Here is a 26,400-nt window from a genome sequence, read left to right as displayed (position 1 = left end):
CATTAATAAAAACAAAGAAAAAATAAACCAAAACCAAAACTAAATCAATAAATAATCCCAAAGCAAGTGGACAACAAGCCTCCAACTTTAAAGGAGAGCAACAAAAACAGAGCAAAAGAATGACATATTTTCCATGCCCAAATCTTAACCCAACAAAACAAACATTATAATATACAAATCCTTCCAGGCTATCACAAACTTCGAATAGCTATCCAAACAAATTGGTAGACTTTTTTGAAACCCAAAAAACAAAAACAAAACCATAGTATATATATAAAAACACGAAGAAAAGAAAAAATTATATTCGAGTCGAAGCCATATAATAATTCAACCCTTCTATAATTCCATTTCATCTCCAATATACACTCTCTCACACCCCCGCCCGCGATTGCAGGCCCTTGGGTTCTTCTTCTATCTCTCTGTGGCCCTCGATATAGATCCAATCGAATCCGCGTCTTCCAATTTTTAGGGTTTCGTAGCGAATGCTTGGATCATTTGGGTGTCTCCGGCGGTTCGGCGATTGGTGAATCCTCGGTTGGGGATTTTGTGACGGGGCGTTAGGGTTTGTTTCTCGGGGTTTCGCAGATCCAACTTCAGTTCGGCTAGCGGAGGCCCTTTTCGCTCCTCAATTCACCATGTTTTGGCGTATGGCGGGATTGTCCACTGCGTCTCCGGTGAGTTATACGACGGCGTTTCTTTTGTTTTCTCTTGTTTTTGCCATTGGGTGTGTGGCATAGTATGGGATTCTTTTTAACATATTTGGATTGAATATTGGGAAGGTTTTATTGATTTCTCTTAATTCTCTGTTTGGATTGAATATCGGTGAGATAATGTGGGATCAGAATTACAAGGTTGGAATGTTGGATCTCAGGAGGTATTGTTTTGTTGTGTCACTTGTGTCCCAACTCCAGGGGGATTGGCCATTGAATTTCACAGGAAGTTTTCTAGGTGTCAATTCTTCAAGAATGTATTGGATCCGAAATTTGGATCAGTGATTTAGTGATAACCGATTATTTTAATAGTACAAACTCTCTAATATGTCATTATGCAGCAGTTGCCATTAAGTGTGGAATAGGACAATATATAATCTGCAATTTAATTTTACTGGGGGGGATTGAGGATTGCGTGAGGTTTAGAGGCCTTTTAAAAACCTCCATGGTGCCCACTTTAGAGACTTTAACCATTTATGGATGGTGGTTTTGGAAGTGAGGTTTTTAAAATTAGGACATGATTATAGGCAGGCCTAAAGGGTCCTTGAAGTGTATGTTGTATTTAGTATTTTTTGCATGCTCTGGGTATAACATGTTTCACTTTTAACAGTTGCTAATGGGATTTTTTTTTGGAAGTGTGAGTTGCAAAAGTAGGACTTGAATAAATGTAGCTTAAGACCTCTTGAAGCATCAGTTGTATCTGCTCTGAATTGCACCAGTATTATTCTCTTCTCTAGAGGGCTGGAGATGATCTCCAGCTGTCACCCAAGCTTGTTGTTAGTTTACTATTGACTTATTTCAGGTGGATGATACAAACAGCTTTCACTAATATGGAAGGCTAGTCCTTTGCTGTTTGTTTTTAGGCAAATTTTTTTTTTGGGTACTAATTTTATTTATGTTTCAGGTGGAGACAATTTTGGACAAGGACAATTTCACGTTGGAAGAGCTTCTTGATGAAGATGAAATTATTCAAGAATGCAAATCTCTCAATGGCCGTCTAATCAATTTGTAATGCTCCTTCCATTTCCACACTGCCTCTATCTTTTACCTTTAGTTCCTTTTGTCGACTATTTGCTTATTCATTGTGCTTCGTTGAGTGAGGTACTATTTTTATGCTTAGCGTCTTTTGGGGAGGGCTGCTTGTCATATAATTGTCCAAAATGATGTTATGTATTCTTATGTGCGGATGTGGCAACAGGTCAGTGGGTTTAAAGATGAAAGCAGAAATTGAATATTTCCTTCTCAGAGTTGTTTTTAAAATGATTTCTAATGATTTTGGGTTTATATATCTGGTACTGCTGTTGACAGACATGATGCCAATTCTTTGGCTTTCAATCTGTGATTTTGGCGTGAATTACTTAATTTCCATGCCTCAGTGGTTTGAAATGTTAACGTTGAAAGTGCACTTCTGTTTTCTTTTTCGATGTAGATGGAATGTATTTATTCTTTAAAATTTTGTTTCCATCCAATTGGGTATATGAGTGATTTAGTTTTGTCATAAGCCCTTTCCCAGGCCTGGAAAGATAAATTTGTCTTCAGAATATTTCTTTTATAGATTTTTTTTTTTTTCCAGTTATTAGTTGCTTGTGTTCTTTATGTGCTTGAGCATATGCAAAACTCCTTTTTTTTGTTACAATCTGAGAGACTCCTGTTCATTTTTCAAGATCAGTTTTTTCATTTGATTATTTGCGCTGCCCTGTGTTACAGTCTGCGAGAAAGAGCCCAGGTTGAGCAGCTCATCCAATACATTGTTGAAGAAGCTCCTGAGGATGCTGAAAAGAGGCGAACTTTCAAGTAGGTTGCCTTGAGTATACATGCAAACACTAGCATTGATGCTTTTCTCTATCTGTGTGATTGATCTTGTTAATTTATTGTGTATACAGATTTCCTTTTATTGCATGTGAGATTTTTACTTGTGAAGTTGATATCATACTCAAAACGTTGGTAGAAGATGAGGAGGTTAGACACTCTTAACTATTCAATTTCACTGCCTCTGGTTGATAGTTCGAAAAATATACAGAATTCAACAATTGATTCACTTGGTTATGTCCTTCTTGGCAGTTGATGAACTTGTTGTTCTCCTTTTTGGAACCAAATAATTCCCACAGCACACTCTTGGCTGGGTACTTCAGCAAGGTATTGTTTTATTGAACTTCTAAATGTTATCTTCAGAGTTCGGCATGAAAGTAATTTTACTAATGTAAGATTATATATGTGTACTCGAGGTTTCCCCTCTTTTCCCCCCCTTTTTTTTTCTTTAAAAATAAAAAATTGGGTGAAAAAATGTCAGTATTATATTGCCTGGGTTTTTACATTTCCTAATTTGTCCATCCTAGGTTGTTGTTTGCCTGCTGTTGCGCAAGGCAGTTCCTTTCCTGACCTATATTCAGGTAAGTCCATTATTTCTTTTTTGTTTCTGTTTGAAAATCCTTTTTGCTAAACTTAAATTATTATTATTATTATTATTATTTGGTGGCATGGCCCAGTAGGTGTCTTAAATGCACATTCTGTTGGATTGAAAGGGGAAATAGAATGAAAATTTCAAATTATATGTGCCTATGTAAGAAGAATTGCAAATTCAAAAAGTGCTGCCTGTTGCTTGTAAATTCTGTTATTGGGTGTGCATGTCTTTATAACTGTGAGATGCATGATTGATGAGCATGTTCTCCTCAATTGGGTTGAACCTAATGTGTCCCCGTTTTAAGGTGTGGGGAAGTGGTAGATGGTTATGAGTTTGGGATGTTCAAATTAACTCTGTGTGCCTGCTTTGACTTGATGGCATATATTCTACTTTGTTATCATTTAGTTTTAATATTTAATTTGCACTAATGCTTTGTTTATGAAGCGCAATATTTCATTACTAGTAGATGTTTGGTAGCATATGTTTTCTTGAATGCTAAAATATGACTATATTTTCATCGAATGCATTTACTTATGATGACGTATACTCTGATATTTTTATTTTAACTCTATATACTTACTGTTGCATTAAAGATTCTGTTTGAAGGAGATCTCTCTTTTAGCTTTCCATGAGTTAAGTTATGTGCTTTCTAGAGTATTTTTTGGCTGATGTACTCTTCTTAACTGCACATCCAGGGTCATCAAGGAATTGTCAAGAAGCTAGTTGACCTGATTGGAATTACATCCATCATGGAGGTTGGTTATAGTTCACCTTTGTTCCTTTTTATATTGAGTTTCTGTAATTCGCTCTTTTCAGCTCTTACAACAGTAATTAGTGTCGTGAGTTTTTGTTTGTTTATCTTTTTTAATAAGAAGCATCTATGGCTTTTGATTATTACTCCTAACTTTAAGAGAAATATTTGTTGGCTCCTAAAAATTGGTGTGATTTTTATCGACTTTTCTCAGTTAGGCGAGGTGTTTCTTGAAACTCAATTTATATGTTGTACAGGTTTTGATACGTCTGGTTGGTGCTGATGAACACATGTATACCAACTATACGGAGGCAATGCACTGGATACAAGATACGGATGTGCTAGAGATGATTGTGGACAAGTTCAGCTCGTCGGTATGTAACTCATTTTACATATTTGTGAGATTGAATATCCATGCAACCCTATGGGATTACTTTTATTATATTTGTTATTGTTATTTTTCCTAATCATGTTTGAAATGAGAGTTTGTGTCAAGTTTTTGGAGAAAAAGGTTGTATAACCATGAACTTGCTATTGCCTTGTTAATGGAAGATGCTGCTGCAGCTTTTTTGCTCTAAAGAAAAAGAAAAGGCTGTGCAATTTTAAATTGCCTGTTCTGAAAAAGAGAAAAAATGGCTTATGTGTTCCTTTTTTATATATGTTTTTCTATACTAGATGGTCTATTTGCTGTGCTTTAAGAACGTTAAGCATTACTGGGAAAATTCTTATCAGCATTATTTCTATAGGATTCTCCTGAAGTGCATGCTAATGCAGCAGAGACACTTTGTGCTATAACACGATTTGCTCCACCTGGACTTTCTTCTAAGATCTCCAGCCCAAGGTAGCATTTGTTTTATCCTCATATTGACTTGAATTATACATGCATTTCTGCTGTAGCTTCTGTGTTAAAGTTCATTTGTATATTTTATGCAGTTTTATAGGAAGATTGTTTCGGCATGCTTTGGAGGAGTCACGGCCAAAGTCTGCTCTTGTTAACTCATTGTCGGTATGCATCTCTTTGTTAGACCCTAGGAGGCTAACTTTGGGAACATATCATATGTATGGACGTCAAATGACTCATGGATCCACAGTTACTGCTAATCCTGAGACTGTTGTGGGCATGCTGGAGAGCCTAGGTAAAGTTATTTGTTATAGAACTTGCGTTTGTTTAATGCCTACATGTTCAAATGCCCGAATAGAGTGTTACTGTTTATTTCCCCTCTTTTCTGGCAATAGGAATTTGAAGAGTTTTTCTTTTGCATGAAGAAGTGATTAATCTTCTATCACTCGAAACTAAATACTGATCTGGCTTCCATCTTTAGGTGATTTGCTGAAGCTGTTGGATGTTTCATCGGTGGACAATACACTGTTAACTACATATGGCAAGTTACAACCGCCTCTCGGAAAACATCGGTTGAAGGTGAATTCTTGTTCTCGAATGTTCCTTGCCCTAATTCAAGAACTGCATTCTTAATGCTTTATTTAATTTCTCTATCTATCCACAAGGTTTTCTTTATAATTGGTCTGCATGTTCTTACAATCATCACTGTGTGCTTAAGAGAGATTTTTGTAGTTTTATTCTTATGCTTGAACTTGGTACTTCTCAGGTTGTAGAGTTCATTTCAGTATTACTTACGGTTGGTAGTGAAGCTGCCGAGAAGGAATTGATTCGTCTTGGAGCTGTACAAAGAATTTTAGACTTATTTTTTAAGTAAGTTCACAATTTTTCATGTTTGGTAAAATATGATTTAATACAAGGCATTATTCACTGATTCTATTACAATTCCAGGTACCCATATAACAACTTTCTACATCACCACATAGAGAACATAATAGTATCATGTTTGGAAAGCAAGAATGCTCCTCTTGTCGAACATCTTCTTCGTGACTGTAATCTTGTTGGCAAAATACTTGAAGCAGAAAAGAATTTCACATTAGCAGCTGATTCAGACAAGGTGGTGTTCCATGAATTTTAAATTAATATTACCTTACATCCAGATGATTTATGTACCTTTTTTTTTTCCACCTTAGTTTATTGAAACGGTATTTAAAATTATTTTGTTTTGTTTTTCAATCAGCCAACTGTCCCTGCTGAGGGTAGACCCCAACCCAGAATAGGGAATATTGGACATTTAACACGTATATCCAACAAACTCGTTCAGCTTGGGAATAACAATAGTGAGATTCAGGCGCAGCTGCAGGTTTGTATTTCTATTTCTTTATATTTATATTTGTTGCTCTTTAAAGTTTACGGAAAAAAAGTGAAGCATTCTGTTATGGATTGTAGCCCAGTCTTAGATGGTTGTTTTAGAGGTTCACAGACTCCTTCCACTTCCTTTCTTCCTCTGGTGATTTTCTGTTTTCTCTGTACATGGGTTGCGCCTCCAAGGCTCATTGCTATGATATTTTACTTGATCATCAAAAAATTGATATGTTTTTTGGAATTTTATTTAGTGTTTATCACTGTTTTGATGTTGAAAAGTGATTACATTTATGCTACAACCCCTTTTAGGTGCTATTTCAATTAATTTATCCATCTCTGTTGTTGGTTGTCACTTTTGCATGGAGTTATGTAGTTAATCTTTACAGAATAGCAGAAACATAATGCTACCAAAAAGTATGGTGCAGCCTACTGCTTTCACTGGCAACATCATTCTTAGAGTTGTAATTATCTTGGCAGGAAAACAGTGAGTGGACGGATTGGCAGACAAATGTCCTATCAAAGCGTAACGCATTGGAGAATGTCTATCAGTGGGCCTGTGGGTATGTTTGTTTCTCCTCGCAAAAGTAGTTGGTTTCATTTTCACATTTATTATTGATTTGCAATTGCATGTTCTGAGTAAAGCTCAATCACATATAGTTTTTAGTGGATACCACACATGAAAACATGTGGTTTGTTTTCTAGTAAAACCTTTGTTTGTTCTTAGCTCACTGAGACAATATTGGTTTATCAGTGTGATTTCCTTTGTCCTTTCTTACTCTCTGCTGTCCTACCAATCTTATGGTTTTGGCTTTTTAACCGTGTTGTAATCAATTATAACAGGCGTCCAACAGCATTACATGATCGAAATAGGGATAGTGATGATGATGATTACCAAGATAGGGATTATGATGTTGCAGCCCTTGCTAATAACTTAAGCCAGGCCTTTCGATATGGCATTTACAGCAACGATGAGTTAGATGAGGTACCCCTTGAGATCTTTTGTTTTGCTTTGTATTAGGGTTAAAGGCTTTGTGCCTATTTTTATGATTGTTCATCTGATCAGCAATTGTTCTCTTCATGTTTTTCAGGGCCATGGCTCACTTGAACGAGATGATGAGGTATCAAATATACTGTCAATTTGTACTCAATTCCATGGGTTTTTTTCCTTGGTGATATTGTAGGCATGAGTCCTCTGCTTGAGTGGAACATTAGTTATTGCAATATATTCTGAACACATACGGACTGAGTTGCTAAAAGCGCTTTGTAGAGGCCTTTTGGCCTTCGCAAAATTTTCGATTTGGAAGTATGATGTGTTGGCATTTGATGAGCATTACTTTCTTGGCAATCATCTGAATGGAATTTTAATTTAGGAGGAAACACTCCCAAGGAGGGCCTAGTTTCTTTTGCTTTCAGTAGAAAAAAAAATAAAAGTGGTGCCACTTGAGTTGGTTGTGAGTTTTTGTGAAATGATTTGGATGTCCTTGTATAATTTTATTTGATAGGAAAACAAGTTCCTTTTGCATCATCATCATGATCTCTTTCGCTTGTTCTCTCTATTCATTCTAATTACAATCAAGTGGTGGGATTTTCGGTATTAAGAAGCTGCAATATAGTTTATGCTTTTGTTGGTAAATCGAAACATTCCTTACAATATAATTTTGGCACAGGATGTCTACTTTGATGATGAATCTGCTGAAGTTGTCATATCCTCACTGCGTTTGGGAGATGACCAGGAAAGGTAGGTGATTCTACATATTGGATATGTGTCAAAACAATCTTGTAGTATGATGGTTTTTGTGGGAAGCTTCAGTAGTGTTGTGGAGTTTCATTGACACAGGTCAGTCAATGCATGTTGGCTCCTATGAAATATTGAGATTTTATGGTTGCCTTCACCTTCATCTGTATGTCCAGCCAAAGAATAACCGATCACATGCAATGAAAATTCATTTACTGGCCAGGTCTATATGCTACGTGCAATATGAACTAAAGGTTAAATTACAATTACAGTGGGAACTAATTTAAAAATTCTCTGTACGGTCCATATTTTTCCCTTGGTTTTTTGCTTATAATGCCAAATTTGAAGAAAATAATTGGCTTCCCATGTTGTTTCCTTAGCTTATTGCACCGGTTGTGTGACAGAGAGCTTACCCTTCTGAATGATTTTTTGGGCGTTTACTGGTGGTGTTATTGTGCTTATCAAGGTTTTTTGCACGTTGAATATCTGTTGCTTTCAACTGCTTGACATGGTTACTGTTCTAATTGCAGCGGTTCTCTGTTTACAAATTCCAACTGGTTTGCATTCGAGGATGACAGGGTTGCCACAGATCGTTCAACTGGGTCTCTTGCTTCTCCATCACCTAATACGGCGGAGTCTAATGCAATCAATGGTGGTGGCGATGATGATGTCATTGTTGGTGAAGATGATGACTTAGTTGACACAGCAACATCTTCTACAGAACCAGGAACAAATGCTGAAGATTCGGAAGTTAGCGTGCCCAACAATTCACCAGAACTAGGATCCACTGAAACTGACAAACCACCGGAGTGGGTTGAATGGAGGGAGACTTCGGACTCTGGGGAACCATCTGATGCCCTACCAAATGGTGAGCTTCAAACGGAATCTCCAGATGCAGCTAAATGTTCTCCATCATCTTCTGAACCTTTGATAACCAATGATGAAATTGTTACTGGTCCCAAAGCTGAATCATCAGTTGAGGAAACTTCAAAGCCTTCTGACCCGTCAGAGTCGGGTAATGTGAATGCAAGTTCTGGTTCGACCACTTCTGACACTGCAGCAGTGGATGTAGGAACGAAAAGCACTCAGGAAGGGACTGCAGGTGATAAAGATGACAAGGAAGGGAACTAATGTAAATTCTTAATGATCAGTTAACTGGGCTAACTCATTACTCGACGACATTGATCAGGTGGGAAGTTGAATCTAGACACTGGTTGGTTGGGCTAGGCAACTGCATTTAAAGGGCCTTGCGCGCATCATCGAATTCAGAAGTCAGTGTTTTTGAATAGGGCTGATATTTTTTCCCCACCTGTAAGAAATTGATCTGTCCTCTCTCTCTACCCCCTCTCCCCTCTCTCTATCCATTTAAACATTGAGAAAAAGGGAAGGGCAGGTTCTCGTGTTTGCGGACCTCGTAGCAAGTAATTTTATGTTTCATCAATTGTCTAAAGCTAGGTGTTACAGAATTTGGATTTTTTTTTTCACATGCTGCATGTATCTTTAGCAAGGACCTGTCAATATATATAGTTGCCCTCTCCCACTCCCTCTTCCTCCCATTCTCTGAATATGAAAATTTGATTTTGGAAATGAGTTCATTGAGTTTGATGCTTTTTATTGGCGTTTCCAACTTTACAATTGAGATACCCTTCATATTCAGTTTAAAACACAGCATTATTCGTCAGACGATTGTTTTTATTTATAAATATTTCAGGCCATAATCAGAAGAGCATGAATTTACTTAAAGTTGAAAACCCCTTGCTTCTACCAAGGATGTTCTAATTTCAGTCATGGGTCAGATTTGGCTTCCAATGATCCTATTTGCTTACAGAGAACAGTTAAATTTGAATTTAATGGTCTATGTGGCAATTCGACACTTACAAAATTTGAACTTCCTTGAATGCCAAATGTCATTTTATTTTATTGTGTTTAAAAAAATAAATGGAGCTCATATTACCCAAAAAAATAAATAAAAAAATAAAAAAATTGAAAAGATGAGTAATAGTGGAGCCATGGCTGAAAAAAATATTTAGAATACCAATTTGACATTGCCCTTCCAGACTTGCCATTCGATAAGCATGTGCCATAGGCTGCTAATTTAGGTCTCAACAATTTTACATCACTTTCTACAATTGAATTTCGGATTCTAATTCAGATTGAAAAATGTTGCGCTGCCTCCTTGTCAGATGAAATAGATATAAAGGTACACACCACGTCACAGTACAAAAGGAAGTAAAGCTAAACTATATAATTTTGAACAGAAGGAACAACATTTCATCTGACTTATCAACTCAATGTAGTCAAAATTGGGAGATGCACAAGTGTATGATTGTCAAAATTGGGAGCTAAAAATTATCTGTATCATCTGATGAAAGCTTAAGGGGATGGATTGCAATTCCATTCCGAGCAGATGAGATGTGTCCCCACCTTCCTAGTCGAGGTTCCTGTTGCAAAGGTAATTGACAATGTTAGAAGCTGACATTGTTTTCATGAAGTGAACAATATGGATAAATATGGAAACACAATTCAAGAAAATAGATGCAGGAGGATTAGAAACCTAGTAATGAAAATAGTAAAGTCTAGAAACCCCGACCCCTGCCCTTCCCATGAAAAAAAATATAAATACATTAAGAAAAACATTTTAAGCCCTTCCAAGGTTTTGCTGCAATATTTATATTCCAAACTTTCATATGCACTTTCAAAGTTCAATCTTATAGTTGAGCAATCCTTTCAGTCAAAGAAAATGAAAGGAATAAGAGAAGGAAAAAGGCAAGATGATATAGGAAGATTAGGAAGAAGAAAAAAAAAGAAAAGAGAGGTCACCTTCCCAACTCCCGCAACTAGAAATCCTCCAGATTTTGCAAAAGCTAAAGAATTCACAAATCCAACCTGCACGGCACAAAAATATTAAGAGTAGAAAAAAGCTTGTTAACTTTTGATTTACAAGATGCAAACAAGGTTTTGTAGTCATTGCTTTGGCATACCAATGGGAGGTCGTGTAAGGGCTTCATGGCTTTGCTCTCACTTTCAATAGCCCATAAACGAACAGAGCCATTACCAGCTCCTGATGCAGCAAGGTCACTGCCTCTGCAAACAGTGACTGAACTGATCCAAGAATATGTTGATGAACAATCATAACTTTGAGAAGTGTGGTCACCATTTTCTGTGCAGCAGAATTCAATACCATCCCATTAGAACACAAGTCAACCAGAAACCCAAGGCAGGTTAAAAACATGTGCAACAAGATTACATTGATAACTGGACGCTTTAATCTACCTTTCCCAAGGTACAATTTTTTATGCTGATTCAAACGTGATGGATAAACCAGCTAAACAGCAAATAAATATTTTCACTGACTGGGAAGAAAAGTGTACACAGAGTAAACTTGAAGCCAGCAAAAATTATTATTTAAATTTACCTATGTGACCATTCGGAATTCTATCACCATCCTTCTGTTCAACATTTTTGCGTGCAGCCAAAAAAGGATGAGCATTCTTAACTATGCAAACAGGCTTCTTTCGCAGCATGCTCCAAAGCTCAACACTTCCATCATCAGAGCCGGATAAGAAGTCATCATTGCTAATAAAACAACAACATTCCAAAGAAGATGCAGGGGCACGGAATACTAAACGTGATGCCTCTGGAACCTATTAAGGGAATAGATAATGGTGTCAAGAACAAGGAAAGCAAATTGAGTCTAACTACACCACATGGTTTAAAACACCAAAGTAACATAGAACATACTGCTGAAAAAAAGAAACTATCCAAGCAAGTCCATCCTAAAAAGGTTGCCAATGTGTACTCCAATATCAATGGGATCCAAAGGAAACTAGAGGTTCCTATGATGGTTGGTGTTTCTAGAAATGGGACCATTGGGGAAAGAATAATCAGAAATAGTAGCTTCTGTCCACGTGATTTCATTTGAACTAAGTTTCTTTTGCAACCATTCCCCAAAACACATAAATATATACTTCTTACCTTAAATAACTGCATGCTTCGATCGTGTCCAACAGACAAAACCCGTTCTTTTCGTAGGCAATCAATACTTAATACTTCTCCTTGGTGACCAAATAATGTATCTATGTAAGCTCTATCTTCAACGTTCCATATCTTAACTGTTCGATCATATGAACCAGAAAAAAGTTCTGATGCCCCTTGCCTGAAAGTTAAACATGAAACGGGGCCTCTATGACCTGGAAAAGCCTGTTAAAAAACACAAATGCTGATTAAGAAACTCAAGAACTCATTGTTTCCAGATTCACAAATGTTGCTTCTAATAGAATTTGAAGAGAGAAGATGGAGAGTGGGTATGTACATGATAAAATCAGAAAATCACAAATTTTACTGTAAGACTTAAAGTTGAGAAACAATATTTCCCGAGGCCTGCCATTTTAGTATTTTCTTTAGGATATTTTCTAGGGAGTTTCACTAAAACACCCAAAATGGGGGCTGAAATTATAAAAAAACCCAACACCCAAAACACTTTATAAACACACCCAAAAACCATCATTACACACACTCAAAATCCATTGATAAACATACCCAAAAAATATACAATTGTTGATTTTGGGTGTTTTGTTTCTATGTTTAAATAGTGTTTGGGTTTTTTTATAAATACATGTCTAGGATTGGGTTTATTTATATATTTGTATATTTTCTAAACTATAAATCAGAAAATCAGACATAAAACCTAATCCGTGTCTTTAACTTGGAAATGCATCCCAATAGATCGACAGATGACTCAGCTTACAAAGAACGCTGCTTTGCCAATAGAAAAGCATGTACTTCTGTTGGATCAAGCAAAAAACATACTTCTCTTGTTGTTTAAAGAAAATAAAAACAAAACAGGTCATTTACATGATTTGCAGGTAGGCCCTTGCCAATACAATAGAGATTTTTACTGTTAGTGAATTGTCCTTACAGCATGAGAGGTCACCTGCATTCCTCTAACCTGATCAATTTAAGTGCTTTTATTAAACTAAAACCTCCTAACAATTTCATATATGTTCATATATTATTCTATTCCATAACTAACAACGTAACCGACCAATCATATCTACCTGAATATGCTCTTGTGTACGAGTATCCCACAAATGAATATGGCGATCTAAGCCTCCACTTGCCAAATACCGACCATCAGAGCTAACTGCTAGAGCTAACACATGTTTACTATGCTTTGTGGCTCGACCTTGCGGATCCTTAACCCCATGAGACTTTAATACTTCATCACGGGGCCATAGATACCTTTCACTTTTCCCACTATCTACATCCCAATGAAGAATGGTGCCATCCTTAGAAGCTGAGAAGCCCTTGAAGTCATCCTCGGACAGAGCCACAGCAGTAACAGATTGTCGATGCTTCACTGAGATCCGAAATTCATCAGTAGATTCAGGCTTTTGAACCCTGAAATAAGAGGATTAAGCATGACAATTAGAAATATGCTACCACAAATTAAACTATAAAACAATCCGTTAGAGGGCATACACTTATCCAGTTATGGAGCAAAATCCAGTTGCTCCATTCTACGTTAAAAAAAATAAATAAAAAAATAAATTTCCCAATATTACCATCAAGCTTACGGTGTCAGAGCTTAAGCAAGAAAGCTGATGACAGCATCTGATCAAAGTAGCATTAAATCCAAAGGGGAGTTTATAAAGTTCACAACTTTGAATCTGAATACCGATCAAATGCCACTATAAATTGGTCGAGTTCCAAAACAATAACACCACCTACAATCTAATCAAAAAACAAAATACAAGAACGAAATTGATTACCTAGAAGCAATGGCACGGCGAACTCGGCCACTGTCCTCGAGCTGCTGCTGCTGCAAAATCTTGGCAACAAGCGAGTCTCTCTCGCCTTCCTTCTCACCTTCTTCATCACTCTCATCCTCCTCATCTTCCTTCTCCCTCCTTGCTAATCCTCGAACCTTCTCCAAGTACTCTTGCGCTATCCTCTTCCTCTTCTCATCTGCAGTTTCTTCTATAGCCTCAGCCTCCTCAGCTTCCTCTCCACCGCCCTCCCCATCCGATCCAACGACGCCATAGTCGTCGTCTGAATCGCTCTCTATCTCATCACGGTCGATTTTTCGGCGTTTCTTCGATTCAGTGCTAAAAAACGAGTCTTCATTGAGAGAGTAAGTCTTGCTCTTTTTGGCTGCCTTAGGTCCCTTGGGAGCTGAGCCTCCTTTTTTCTTGTTCTTCATGGTTGGAATGTACGGAATGTGAGGCAAATGCTGCTACTTCAGTTGCTAGGGTTTTACTTTTGGAGGGTTTAAGGTTTAAGCGGCGAAGAAGACGGTGAAGAGCTTCTTTAGCGTTAGAATTTCGGGTCATTGGTTACAAATACCCATTTTAACCCGGATTTGATTGATTTGAACTCTGTTGTTCCAAGCCCATCAAATAGCTGTTTCTTTTTTCTGGGCTTCCAATGTTTAGTGAGTTGGGCTTCTACATTTTCTGAATTTCCAAAATTACCCTTGACTGCTGCCTACCTTAACCAAATAATTTGATGGCAATTAACTTCTTCCAAATGTTAACGGTCAATCACAACATCAATTCACTTGTCCATTTTCATGATCTAACGGTTGAATTATGCTACCAACTATCTATAAGTTTAGTGATATTTCTATTCTCAATGTTGACTGAAATTGAAAGAATAACACTGCTGAGGCTAAAAAAAAATAATAATAATCCACGCTTTGGCCTAAATAAATTTTCGATCCAATGCAATACCTTACCGAGAAGAAACCCGATTTGGTCACTCGAAAGTTCATCATATGCGCTTTCACACATGCTACACGCCAAGCAATGAATTATTATTCAGCACATAATCACGCCACAAGCTTAAGTGGGCCCCAAGCCACTCAAATACCCCGGGCTTGCTTGAGTAAGTTGTGGTATGAATGATAATAAATCAACATGAAGACTATTAATGGGCCGAGAAATGGAAGTCTTAGGTTGCTTGGGAGCCTCGACTCAAGCCCATTTCTTAGGCCCAAACATATGAGTGAGCATAAAAAGGAAATAGCTCATTAACTTAACTAAATTAGCCCAACACCTCAACAAAAATAGTCCAACACTTGTTGAGGTTAGCCTATTTATTTTGACAAACCAACCTATTATCTTAGAAGGCCCATACAATTAGAAAGAGAAGAAGCCAAAGCCTCAGCTCCTTGCTGGAAAAAAAACAGAAGCCAAGGAGATGTCCACATATGCAGAATTGCTGGAAAGGAACAAGTTCCAAGTACAAAACACCCGAAGAACCAAGAGATATTAACATGCAAGCTGCCATGAAGAGAAGCACTCTTCGAACCAGCATACATACCCTAATTCCTTCCCCCATCAGACCTGGCCATGGAAAAATGGAAAGAAAGAAAGGAAGAGATGGCTAGGAATGGAAGTCTCCCACTAAAACAACTGCGGGAAAGGGCCTTGAGCTCCCAAAATTCTTGATTTTGTGCAAATAGATAGAGGAAATTTCACCAAGATAGAAAAGTCAAGGGATGAGAGGAGAAAGGAAGAAAAAGCTTGGCCAAGTTGGGAAGAAACCATTAAGGTTTCTTGGGAAAGGATAGTTTCCAACAAGCTATAAAATGAGGCATCTTCTACCCAACAAAACTCAACTCAGATTTAGAGAGCAAGCTTTCTCTTTTACCTGCAAAAACCAAGCAATTTCGTGCATTATTCACCCTTCTTCTCCATTTTCCTCTTCTGGCAGACCACTTTCACATATGTCGAAGCTTCGTCAAGCTGCTAGAAGAACATTGTTATTTCTTTCTCTCTTCTCAGCCAAATCAGCCTGTAAACCTCTTCTTCCTCACCTTAAACACTCCCCTTTCTCCCTACGAAGCCATATTTTCCTCTATGATGCTAAACTCATGCTAATTTTGTTTCCATGTCACAAGCCTCTCATGTCAAGCTAGAAAATTTATCTGTAAGCATCAAGAAATCATCTGTAAACTGCTGTTATTTTCATTGGTGAAGGTAACCAAGGTGTTTCCTAAGGCATCTTTGTCCTTTCGAAGCATTCTTGGGACTTGATCTTCAAACTCAGGCTTAAGGGGCAATTTCATCCATTTGCCATTTACGGCAGCTCAGCCCGTTTAGCTGCCGGAAGAACAAAGCCCCTACAAACACCAAGGGAGAAAAATGAAACGTGCAAAAATATAACCGGACAAGAGTCCATTTAAAAACGGCATTTATATCCCCAAAAAATAGATTATATTAATTTAGAATAGGTTTTTCGCGATTTTCTTTTTAATAGTTTAGACTATTTTAGCTTGTATAAAAAACGACATTTATATTCATCACACAGCACTATCGATACAAATCCTCTCTGTATATTGAATAACATGATGTGGAATTAGTTCTGAATTTCCACAACCCATTCATCCCCTTTTACAGGATACAGTTACAAAAATATCACAGAATGTCGCAGCATATTGGAAATTTTAAACAAAATGGGAAGAGAATGTTGCAGTTCTAAGTTTCCCTCGGCACCTAAAAGAATTCAAATATTGAGGATCGATTGTTTGATCTATTAGGGGGAAAATAGGTTCCCTCGTTAGTGGCATCACTAAAACTGCCGAACTAGCAGCATCTGCTAGTGCTCAGAGGTAACATCTCCTTCTGAGCCTCTCCCTTTCTTCTTTCCCTCTCCATGCCTTGACCGCCTCGGTGCCTCATCCTCACTTTCACTATCATCATTTCTAGAGTTGTTACCAGCACCGTACTGATCTTCCCGGTAAGCCTTTGATGCTTGCTGATAACGTGCCTCATCATCTGGTCCACCAGCTGAACCTGGAATCTCTTGACCCTTCCCCTGGCCTGAGCCAGCAGTATATCTCTCATTTCGATCATTGGAAGGTCCCCTTGGATCTCTCTTCTGCATCCTGTTAGTGTTTTGAGATGATGGTGGTGGAAACATTGGAGACATACCAGTTGGCCGACCAGGCCGGCCTGGATTTGCACCTCCAACCCCCATGCCTCCCATAAATGGTGCACGTCCAGGACCCATCATCATCCCATAACCACCAGGTGGAAATCCAGGTTGTTGTGGTCGCCCACGAAACATCATGCCAGGCGTGGGCCCTGTAAAATCACCAGAAAACCTGGGACCATATGGATTGAAACCACGAGGGCCCACACCAAAAGGATTTGGCATACCAAATCCGTCAGGTGCAGGTCCATAGGGCATTGCATCAGCACCCATCATTCCTGGGGGAAAACCCTGCATCCCAGGCATAGGTCTACCACCTCTTGCTAGTGGCATGTGAGGGGGCCACATGATTCCTCCTCTGCCTCTTCCTCTGCCCTCATTTCCTACCCCCGGAACTGGACCAAAGCTCTCTTCCTCATCGTCACTTTCTTCCTCTTCCTCCTCTTCATTGTCCTCAAATGGGACAATGTCTGGGTTCTCACCACCATTCTCCGGATTGACTCCCTTTGCTTTTTCTTCTTCGCGTTTTGACTCTGCCGCAATTGAAACTGCCTGTACACAGGAAATGATATACAACATTCAGTTTCATCAAGTTGTGGACATTGAATATATTTTTTTAAGAAAGGAGACTTAATAGTCCAAAACAATTTTTGTGCTGCCCCCGTGCACTAGAGTAAAATTGACTCTTACTAAACTGATAAACACACTGTAAATATTTCTGTTTCTAAACCCTGAAACATACCATAAGTTCACTATCTGGCTCAAGATAAAGCAAGGAAGCCAACTGCTCACCAATGGAGGGCTCTAGCTCTTGACAATCTCTACTTATCTGCAATTGTACAAGTATGACAATAAGCTCAAAAGCTAATTTTATTTGTCTTAAGATACGTCTACAGAAAGTAGTATCACATCAGCCAGCATACAGGTTCAGAATAATAATGATTGCAAGTAAAAAAGCATGGTGAAACAGCTAAGAAAACTTGGGCATGTTTAGAAGTTATTAAAATAGCGTCCTATCAGACAGTTGCATTTAAGCTCTATATGATGCATCAACACTTGTATATTTTTGTAGCACCTAGCCCAGGCACGGTCCCATAACATAATCTGTGTCATTGGGCAGGATTCTATGGTATGGTTCAAGTAATGCAAACTAATTTGTTCATAACACACACACAAACCACAAAGAGACATACAAAAGTATGTCCATACATATATACATATACATTCTTGCATCGTAATTTATTCACACACCCTGAGACTGGGTTGCTGCTGTGATTTATGCCATTTTAATTTACAGTTTTTTTTTTTTTTTTTTTTTGAGAAGAAACGAAATTTATTACGTAAAAGAACACAGAGGTGGAAAAGGCAACCACAACCGAAGAAACAAAAACAACACAGAGAGAAACAAACAGCACCAATCCCTCCCAAACTAACAGGGAGGAACAAAACTGTTCAGCATGTGATGTTTGTTGTTATTAGTTTTAGCTTAGTACTCAAGACTGTTCAGTGGACTCCTAGTCCTGTATTGTAACTTTCATCTAATCAAAAACATTATGTCTTTTATAAAATAAAATAAAAAACTACTCATACACCCGTCAGGTATTCAACTTGTGGACTCACCCTCCAGAAAATACTACTACAGGGGAAAGGTGTAATTTTGCCCAAAAGGCCTTGGCATGCATGATCAGTAACACATTACCACCCACATACAGAAAGGTTCTGAAGATCATCTTTCAAAGTTTTAAGTCATAGTCCAATAACCATCACAGTTATTAACAATACTAGGATGGTGATGGTGAAAGCAAAACCAAATTTCAGGAAAAGCAAAAAACAAATAGTAAGATCATGTTTTCGGCTGATTGAATCATGGATTAGCATGACAAACCTGCAGCCTACTGATGCATGCTGAAAATCCTGACAGAAATAATAATTGGGTGACTTCACAATCAATCAAGACAGAACACACAAAAACTAACAGAGTTTACATGAGTGGATCTATAGTTTTAAAGCTCCAGATTGTACCTTTACTGGTAAGTTCTCATTGTAGGGGTTCCTCAAATGACGAGTTTTGTGGAAGGACAGTTCACATAGCTGCACAAGAAAAACTGCAATTAGTCATGACATCTTATCATTTTACTGCTTATTAGATTTAAACTTCAGCTGTTCTATTCTATTAGCTTCTCCCAGTTTCCAGATGGAGTAGCGGTCCCAACTGAACCTTGGCTCAGGTGACACACAGGAGAGGGTTAGGTTCAAATCTTATGAATTCAAATACTAAAAGCTCCAAATAATTTTAAGCCGAATACAAGTACGGCCAACTTGACTCTTGATTCTAACCAACAATAGGAAGAAATAGAAACAAAAATAGTAACTATTAAGATACAAGGCCTCAAACAAATGAAAAAAAGATATCGTCGATTATAACCAAATAGGCTCACGTAATCAAAGTATTCTATTAATGTGATGGACTAATAATTTATTTTGATATTGGTCCCCAAACAAATATCTTGAAATATTAATGTAAATTTTCTAGTCTGTAACAATAAGCTCAACAAGGAGATGAGAAACAGAGCCATACTCATCACCATGACCCAATCTATAAGAGTAACCACAACAATAATAGTAACACATAGAAGACACTAAGAACTACAAACTTTGTGGGATCCTGTAGTCGCCATCATTTGCAGCAGAGAAAAATAATCAGAAAGGGGATGCAAATTCTAGATCAACACATAGAAAGTTTCCATAAAAAGTTCAACAAAATAATACCTTTAACCATTTGACAGAGAAATTTCTCCCATAATGCGCAGATCCATGTGCATATTTCCAGTTCCCTCCACTAACAGACCCACCAATTCTGGACATCATCTTTGCACAACCCTAACAAAGCATAGGTGATTTTAATTCTAACACCTCCAGTAGATTAAAACCATGGATTTGAAATAACTTGATAGAAGAACAAAATAGTAAGCTACGAGAAACACTGGAATTTAATTTGCAATCCTACCTGGAAATGTCGAGTCCGGTTGACTGAGAAAATTAAAATCACATTTTCAGCAGAGTCAAAAGCTTCATTAAGTTTGGACTCATTGCTCCTTTGAGTTGCCCACACTCCTTGTTGTACAGATAATTCCAAATTTTCACGGTTGCAACTTTTAACAATAAAATACCTAAGGTTTGATATTCCAAATAAATAAGTACATTCAATCTTATAAAAACAGGTGCACTAATTAAACATGGATAGAGGAACAGTCTAAAGTTATTCTATCACCTTGGAAGAATCATATGACTACTGAGTATTGTCTACTACAGAATAAAATTTCACGGAAAAGATGATAATTATAGTAGGGCATTAAGGAAATTTCCAAGTAGCAGTTTGCCCATGCACTTTTTTATAAAAATCCTTGAACCTATACAGCCATCTTATAGCATAACTCCAAAAGCCAATACTGAGTGTGAAATTTATGTGTAACAAAAAATAATTTCAGCTGTTTCTTATTACATCTATAGCACCCACAAAAGTAAGTCTTGCTACATATTTTCCTTCTTCTGAGTGGAGTGGAAGAATAGAACAATAGAAGAGTAGATCATTCATCTTTCAAAACAAAATAAATTAGCCCAAGAGCTTAATGGGAAATAGCAACCTCCCGTGTACAAATCATAAAGAGAAGTAAACTACATATTGAAAAAGCAAAACCAATACATCACATGGTCAAATACAACTTGTACAGAGTAATTATTTATAAAATTAACTAATGCGGGTTTAAAGAAAGCTAGTTACAGCTGACCGCAGTGGGCAGAACTCTCTTGGGAAAGTATTGATCAAACAATTTATCTTGATAAAATGCCCACAAAGAATACAGAAACTGATTTACACATCTAATAAAAAACCTTGGGACTCTGAACACACCTAGATATTCCTTGAGGCAAAGGCGCACTTCTATTTGCCTGATTGACTAGGCCATTGGGTAGATTTTGTGTCTGGGTGTGGCCAACCTGTTGTTGGGTTTGTTGAACCTGTTGCTGCTGGTGGACATTAGCAGACTCTCCTGTTGAAGGTTTTCCAACCACACCTTGATAGACGGAATTGGGGCCTTGTGCAGACTGATACTTATCGGCTTGTTGGGGAAAGCCAGCATTCCGTTGTTGATAAAATTTATTTGAGGTGTTGTAATTATAAGAATTCAAATGCTGAATCTTCTGAAGGACTTCTTCCACAGGAGGTGGAGGTCCAGGCAGCTTTGCATGTCTATACCGGCAATCAGGACCATTTGGACAAAACCCTAACTTGTACCTGCAATGACAAAATCCTTCCATAAGAACATACACCCTTGATTCACACATTGATGGTTTCTTCACACTGGAACTAGACTTTCAAATAATACAGAGGAGAAACAACAACTACAGATAATTTTCTTCCTTCAACCCTCCTCTTATGCACCTTGAATCTACCAAATCAGGGGGTCCAAATACCAATAACAACAATTTGTAACACAATTGACCTCATCCGTATCACAATAAAGCACACAATTCTATTCAAGTATATTCAATCCTACCCATTAATCTCCATATTAGAATCACCAAATTAAAACCATAAAATTCAACCAAATTAAAAAACAGAGAGATGAACGCGGAAACGGGCATAAAGGAACAAACACATACATATTACACTCTTTAATGTCCTCGTTGGTGTGCTTGTACACGCAATCCTGCTCCCTGCACTCGCCGTACAACCTGAAGAAGCGGCACACAGGCATGCGTGACTTGTCGTATTGATGGAGGAACCCACAGGCCTCGCCCTTCATGCAAAGGCTACGCAGCCAGTGACGGCACACCGTTTGGCGGTAGCTCCGCCCACCCGACCGGTTGGGATTCGGGTGGTTGGGTTGTGGCGCCGCAGCTGCAGGGTTGGTGTCCACCGCCGCAACGCCCGAGTCGGACTGCATCAGAGAATTAGACGGTGGACCCGGGTTTGTGGGGCCCGCGGCTGCGGTGGCGTCGAGGCCCCCCTCGAAGTCGAAGTTGATGTCTCCGTCTGAGTCTTCCATTTGGTGAACTTTGTGTGTAGATTTGGGGTTTGGAGTTTGGGAATTGGGAATTGGGGTTTTGTTTATGTCATTAGGGTTTTACAGAGAGAGATGCGAAACGTGTGTTTTGAGATTTGGTTGACTAAAGAAGGAACAAGAAGGAAGTGAATGAGGGGAGCTGAAAGAGGTGGCTCTCACAGTCGACGAGACACAGCAACAAACAAAGGGCGCGAACACGAAGACGCGCAGAGAAAGGGTTTGGGCGGTCGGTTCTGGTCGGGCTAGAAATTTTGGCGGGTCTCCGGGTTTAGGTTCTCAATTGTCATAGGCCATTTAGCGAAAGAAGGAACTAGCAGCCTGGCCCAACCAAACAGAATTTAGGTGGGCTAGCGATTGAAGTTATGGTGTTTTTTGTTTTTTGTTTTTGGTTTTTTGTCGATTATTGCAATTTCTCTTGTTTTCTTTTTGGGGATAGCTTACTGGGAGCAATCGTTTAGGGTTTTGTGTTAACGGGTGAATTTGTACCTAGCGGATTGGACATAATCACATACATAACAGTGTTTGAGTAGTTAACCCATAATAAGGCTACATCCACTCTAGTTTATAACTTCGTATTTGTATTTGAGTATGGTTTACATTGTACATGAAAAGAGAAAGGCTTGAGAGCCTTTGTAAGACAAAGGAGTGAGCTTTGGAGATATTTTGAGAGCTTCCCAGCCATGGCAGATGATCCTCTCTTTGCTTGGAGGTGGTGACTTCCCTTTTAAGTTTGATTTATTGCTGGGACTTTTGCATGGCTCCCCTTGATTTGGGGTCTTGGGCATTGAGAAGGTATAGGAGGTGGCATAGCTACCCCTTGTTTGGTGGGATGTGGGGTATGACAAGTAAGAGTTATCCCTTGATTTGTAGGATTTGCTTGAGAAGGAGGTGAGGTCAACATAGTGTCCAACACCTTGGTGCATTTGTTCTTTTTTGCATTCTCCTCCATGTAGGTTTCTATTTGATGGAATGAGTTGGTTTTTCCATCCATTTTTGTGCACATCTTCTCATTTGAAAATCCCAATTTGATTTGTTTTTTTTTTCTTAAAATGAGCTTGGGATTTTTTTAGTATATTCTTTCGGAATCCTAAATTCATTTTCGATTTTTATTTTATACTCATATGATGGAATAATTGGTCTTCAAGGCTTTCCGAGGGATTTATTTTATACTCATATAAATAAATAAATAAATAAATAAATAAATATATATATATATATATATAAGTTTATGATTTATCAATGTATTTTGGTAGATCAGATTAAAGTTGCAATTATGAACACACTTATAAACAGAAAACTTTGGTTTATGTAAAATTATCACCACAACACAACGCACAAATTGGAAAAGCAAGCCAAATTTTATAAGTTAGTTTACCAACTCTTTATGTTGATCAAATGGATCATTCACTTGTTGCAATTATTCGATACAGTAATAGACAGAAAAAATAGGGTTCAGCAAAGCACAATTCAACTCTAATCCAGCACCAGAGGAAAAAAGTTGTGAGCATATTGGATCATTGGAGAATCCAAACCTGCATCACTTTATCAATAATTTTTCACAATATACAACAGTATTTTCTAATAAATCAATGACATCAATTACTAATGTATATATAACGCCAATTGATTAAATTATCTCAGTTACAATTCTCCATAAATTACAATGCAATTCCTGCTTTACCAATCTACACCCAATTTCCTTGAATGGAAGAGTTTGTCGATGTACAGAATTAGAGGCGTCGAAGCAGCAATGTAATTCTGCATTTGAACGCTTGCTGAGTTCTCTGAAATAAACAAAGTGAAAGTAAATGTGGAGTTCATACAACTGGTCACTTATAAGTATAAAAATAAAAGTTTCTTTGAAACAAAGGAAAAAAAGAAAGGGGCAAACATAATCAATCCAAGGGTTTTTCCTCCCAATTTCTATCCCACAATCTATTGGCAAAGTGACAAATATAGCCGGTACTAAGTGAGTGCTGAACATTTCAACCCTAGACTCAAATAATCTGAAATCAGAGTATCTTAATGACACAGATACACAATGTGAATTATGGAAAATTTGATATTTAAAAGTTATAAATGAAAGGAATGGTAGAAGAAAGACTGGATATAATTTTGGAAGACTTGAGTTTTGAAAGTTTTATCTAAACTGATGGGGAAGGTAGAAGCAAGACCAGATATCAAATTGGAAACCAAGCAAAGTCAAAACCAGGTAAGTAGCCAATCCTTAGTTTTCAAACATTTCAATAAAGCTCCACTCAAACTGATCAAAGGTCAAACGGGGTGTGTATAGGTTTAAAAATGAAACCACAGCTCCAGCCCTCATCGTAGTACAAAATGTCAAAATTTAACTCTCATTGCAGCCAAATTCTTTGTTGAGATTTATAAGATAAGAAACAAATGTAATACTCTCTTGATTCACTCACCATCTTCATTGAGTTTATGTAATAGTTGTTCTTTAGTAGGAAGTGCATACATCCCTGCAGCAACAGCTTTCCGGATGACCCACCCATGGTGGGGAGCAAACACCTGTGCATAAGCCTTGGAAGCAGCATCCTTCAAGGAATTTCCCCTCCAAACGAAAATAAAGAAATATTAATACTTTAACCACATCATAGGAACTTCGGCATCCAAATAATTTTGTAGGAAATTTCACTTCGACCCCTTAGCTGGAGCAAATTTCACTTTGGTCATTGATATTTCAATGTAGACAATTTATGCCTACCCTATTACATTGTAGCAATGCTAACTCTGTTTAATGTCAATGTTAATTAAATATATCAGTCACCACACGGTCACCATTTAAACCAATTTCTGGGAAGTAAATAAATGAAAAATACATTCTCTCCTAAAACAACTAGAAACAACAAACGAGATGCAGTAAAGGGAAGGCATCCATGTATGACTGTACAACCGCTGCAGCTGCTTGAGCGAGAATATATTTTTCATCTCAATTCTACCCTTACATTGGATTAAATAGTGGTCACAGGTCACTAATCTGTCTCATCTAACGCAAAAATTGAAGGAATGACTAACATTTGCAGACTTGCAGTGGTACAATGTGCACAAGTTTTGGGTATAAATACACAGAATTGAACCAAAATGAAACTTTATGGTGCAAAGTGTGACTTTTGACTGAAACTTAAAATACATTTAGCATTTTCCATGGGCAAATAATCCCAATAAACTTTGTACTAGAATGCATGTTTTCCTTAGATGAAGCTCACCATTTGAAATCAGCACCTTCTCTTTTCGATGCAATACATATACAATGAAATTGGAAATGAACAAGCAAACAGTCCAACTATAATGCAAAGAAATAGTAGTTGAAAATACGTACTTGGTGACTATAATTTGCTCGAAGAGTACCCTAACCATGTCGAGCCCACGCTTAACTCTCAGCAAATTCCTCGAATGACTACCGGCTTTTCTCACGGAATCCCCTTCGATATCGCGGTCGAGCAAAACCGGTAAGGTCGAGATTGACTTCGATGCCTCCGCGAGATCATGGACCTGTTACCATCCAGAAATCGATCAAATTCAAACGGAAAAGTTCCAGATTTTGATCCGTGTTCATTTCGTTGATTTTCCAGGGAACCAAATGGAAAATTGAAATTACGTACCTTGGCGACGTAGTCTATCTCGGCGAACTTGAAGGCGATGCCCAAGCATCCGAACAGAGGCGACACCAAAGAGCACGCGCTGGAGAACGGCGCGACCTCGATTTCCGCTGTTTGGGAGTTTACGGCTGCCTCGAGCTCTTTGAATGCCTGCGATATTTTCCTCAGAGGCTTCTCATTCGCCATTGTAGAGTCTCTCTCTCCTGTTTCTCTCTCTGTCAAAGTTTCTCTGTTAAGTCTTTTGCTTTTTGTGCCGGGAATGTTCGTTGCTTTGCAGCAAATATTATCAACGCAGTGTCGACGACGCAACTGAATAAATTTGGGGCTGTTTGGATACGTGTATCATCCAGCTCCGACAAGAAATAATATCTCATTTTTACAACTTTACCATCAAATATGTCACGTCGGCCCATAATGATGATTTATTATTTTTTGTTTAGTTTAATATTTTAGCCTTATTTAATTACTTTAATTAGTGAATAATTAGTATTTTAATATTGTAATTAATTTCATATATTAATTAATAAATAGTAGTTAATTATATTTAATAATTGTGTGGACTTTAAAATTATTTTTAATCTATGAAATTATTTTAAAAAAAATTCAGTGATTTAAAAACCTATAGAATTATTTTAGTATTCTAAAAATGAATTTTACCTTCCAAACCTGAAATACTAAACTAAACAAACTAATTTTGTTTTAAAAAAAAAAAAACAAAGTGCACACGAATAATTTAAAATAATTAATTACTATTTATTAAGCAATTCATGAAATTAGTTAAATATTTGAACACTAAATATTCACTAAATAAATAATAATTAAAATATAATTACAAATTAAAGCAATTAAAAAAAGTCTAAGGTATTACTTAATTAAATAAACTAATTTTTTTATATTTTTTAAAAAAACCTATTCCAATGAATAATCGTTGGCATAGAAATATACCGGCAAAAATTTGCCGGATTAGACCTCTCCCG

At 37.6% G+C, this 26,400-nt stretch overlaps 4 protein-coding genes across 4 annotated transcripts; 1 reads left to right on the top strand and 3 right to left on the bottom strand.

The window, feature by feature from the left end:
* The first annotated feature begins 134 nt into the window (after positions 1 to 134).
* On the top strand, positions 135 to 9,412 carry LOC103325222 (SIT4 phosphatase-associated family protein). The gene is made up of 19 exons (XM_008227366.3): positions 135 to 674; positions 1,615 to 1,718; positions 2,418 to 2,504; positions 2,594 to 2,669; positions 2,772 to 2,846; positions 3,047 to 3,100; positions 3,807 to 3,866; positions 4,120 to 4,236; positions 4,609 to 4,703; positions 4,796 to 4,998; positions 5,185 to 5,282; positions 5,470 to 5,573; positions 5,652 to 5,817; positions 5,941 to 6,063; positions 6,543 to 6,625; positions 6,906 to 7,047; positions 7,154 to 7,183; positions 7,733 to 7,803; positions 8,331 to 9,412. Exons 1-19 carry the CDS (start codon positions 636 to 638, stop codon positions 8,929 to 8,931), a joined length of 2,328 nt encoding a protein of 775 aa, XP_008225588.2. The 5' UTR covers positions 135 to 635; the 3' UTR covers positions 8,932 to 9,412.
* Positions 9,413 to 9,810: 398 nt separating this feature from the next.
* Positions 9,811 to 14,107, bottom strand: LOC103325221 (U3 snoRNP-associated protein-like EMB2271). The gene is made up of 7 exons (XM_008227365.2): positions 13,572 to 14,107; positions 12,858 to 13,200; positions 11,776 to 12,000; positions 11,216 to 11,444; positions 10,782 to 10,960; positions 10,621 to 10,686; positions 9,811 to 10,241 (listed from the first exon to the last, which is right to left on the bottom strand). The coding sequence occupies exons 1-7, from the start codon at positions 14,000 to 14,002 to the stop codon at positions 10,143 to 10,145; spliced, it is 1,572 nt and encodes a 523-aa protein (XP_008225587.2). The 5' UTR covers positions 14,003 to 14,107; the 3' UTR covers positions 9,811 to 10,142.
* Positions 14,108 to 16,118: 2,011 nt separating this feature from the next.
* CPSF30 (cleavage and polyadenylation specificity factor 30) lies at positions 16,119 to 22,407 on the bottom strand. Its single transcript, XM_089049018.1, has 7 exons — positions 21,400 to 22,407; positions 20,648 to 21,031; positions 19,745 to 19,907; positions 19,507 to 19,617; positions 18,760 to 18,828; positions 17,480 to 17,566; positions 16,119 to 17,289 (listed from the first exon to the last, which is right to left on the bottom strand). Exons 1-7 carry the CDS (start codon positions 21,783 to 21,785, stop codon positions 16,402 to 16,404), a joined length of 2,088 nt encoding a protein of 695 aa, XP_088905144.1. The 5' UTR covers positions 21,786 to 22,407; the 3' UTR covers positions 16,119 to 16,401.
* Positions 22,408 to 23,289: 882 nt separating this feature from the next.
* On the bottom strand, positions 23,290 to 25,753 carry ACD11 (Glycolipid transfer protein (GLTP) family protein). The gene is made up of 4 exons (XM_008227364.3): positions 25,427 to 25,753; positions 25,144 to 25,316; positions 24,230 to 24,375; positions 23,290 to 23,587 (listed from the first exon to the last, which is right to left on the bottom strand). Exons 1-4 carry the CDS (start codon positions 25,607 to 25,609, stop codon positions 23,481 to 23,483), a joined length of 609 nt encoding a protein of 202 aa, XP_008225586.2. The 5' UTR covers positions 25,610 to 25,753; the 3' UTR covers positions 23,290 to 23,480.
* Between the last annotated feature and the right edge of the window lie 647 nt (positions 25,754 to 26,400).

This window comes from Prunus mume, linkage group LG3, assembly GCF_029339155.1.
Source record: "Prunus mume cultivar Tortuosa linkage group LG3, ASM2933915v1, whole genome shotgun sequence".
Lineage (NCBI taxonomy): Eukaryota > Viridiplantae > Streptophyta > Magnoliopsida > Rosales > Rosaceae > Prunus > Prunus mume.
This window is presented reverse-complemented; position numbering and strand designations above follow the sequence as displayed.

Bases quoted from the DNA above. Each gene is read 5' to 3' on its own strand.
- LOC103325222 (XM_008227366.3), top strand. From the start codon at position 636: ATGTTTTGGCGTATGGCGGGATTGTCCACTGCGTCTCCG. The intron at 5,283-5,469 runs GTGAATTCTTGT...GGTACTTCTCAG, and splicing joins TCGGAAAACATCGGTTGAAG to GTTGTAGAGTTCATTTCAGT. The intron at 5,818-5,940 runs GTGGTGTTCCAT...TTTTTCAATCAG, and splicing joins TAGCAGCTGATTCAGACAAG to CCAACTGTCCCTGCTGAGGG.
- LOC103325221 (XM_008227365.2), bottom strand. From the start codon at position 14,002: ATGAAGAACAAGAAAAAAGGAGGCTCAGCTCCCAAGGGACCTAAGGCA. The intron at 13,201-13,571 runs GTAATCAATTTC...CTCTTATTTCAG, and splicing joins CGCCGTGCCATTGCTTCTAG to GGTTCAAAAGCCTGAATCTA. The intron at 12,001-12,857 runs GTAGATATGATT...GTTTTTTAACAG, and splicing joins GTACACAAGAGCATATTCAG to GCTTTTCCAGGTCATAGAGG.
- CPSF30 (XM_089049018.1), bottom strand. From the start codon at position 21,785: ATGGAAGACTCAGACGGAGACATCAACTTCGACTTCGAGGGGGGCCTC. The intron at 19,908-20,647 runs GTGTGTTCAGAG...ATCAAACCTTAG, and splicing joins TTGCCTCAAGGAATATCTAG to GTATTTTATTGTTAAAAGTT. The intron at 17,567-18,759 runs GTACAATCTGGA...GTACAATTGCAG, and splicing joins ATGAGAACTTACCAGTAAAG to ATAAGTAGAGATTGTCAAGA.
- ACD11 (XM_008227364.3), bottom strand. From the start codon at position 25,609: ATGGCGAATGAGAAGCCTCTGAGGAAAATATCGCAGGCATTCAAAGAG. The intron at 25,317-25,426 runs GTACGTAATTTC...GGATGGTAACAG, and splicing joins AGATAGACTACGTCGCCAAG to GTCCATGATCTCGCGGAGGC. The intron at 24,376-25,143 runs GTACGTATTTTC...TTTCGTTTGGAG, and splicing joins GAGCAAATTATAGTCACCAA to GGGAAATTCCTTGAAGGATG.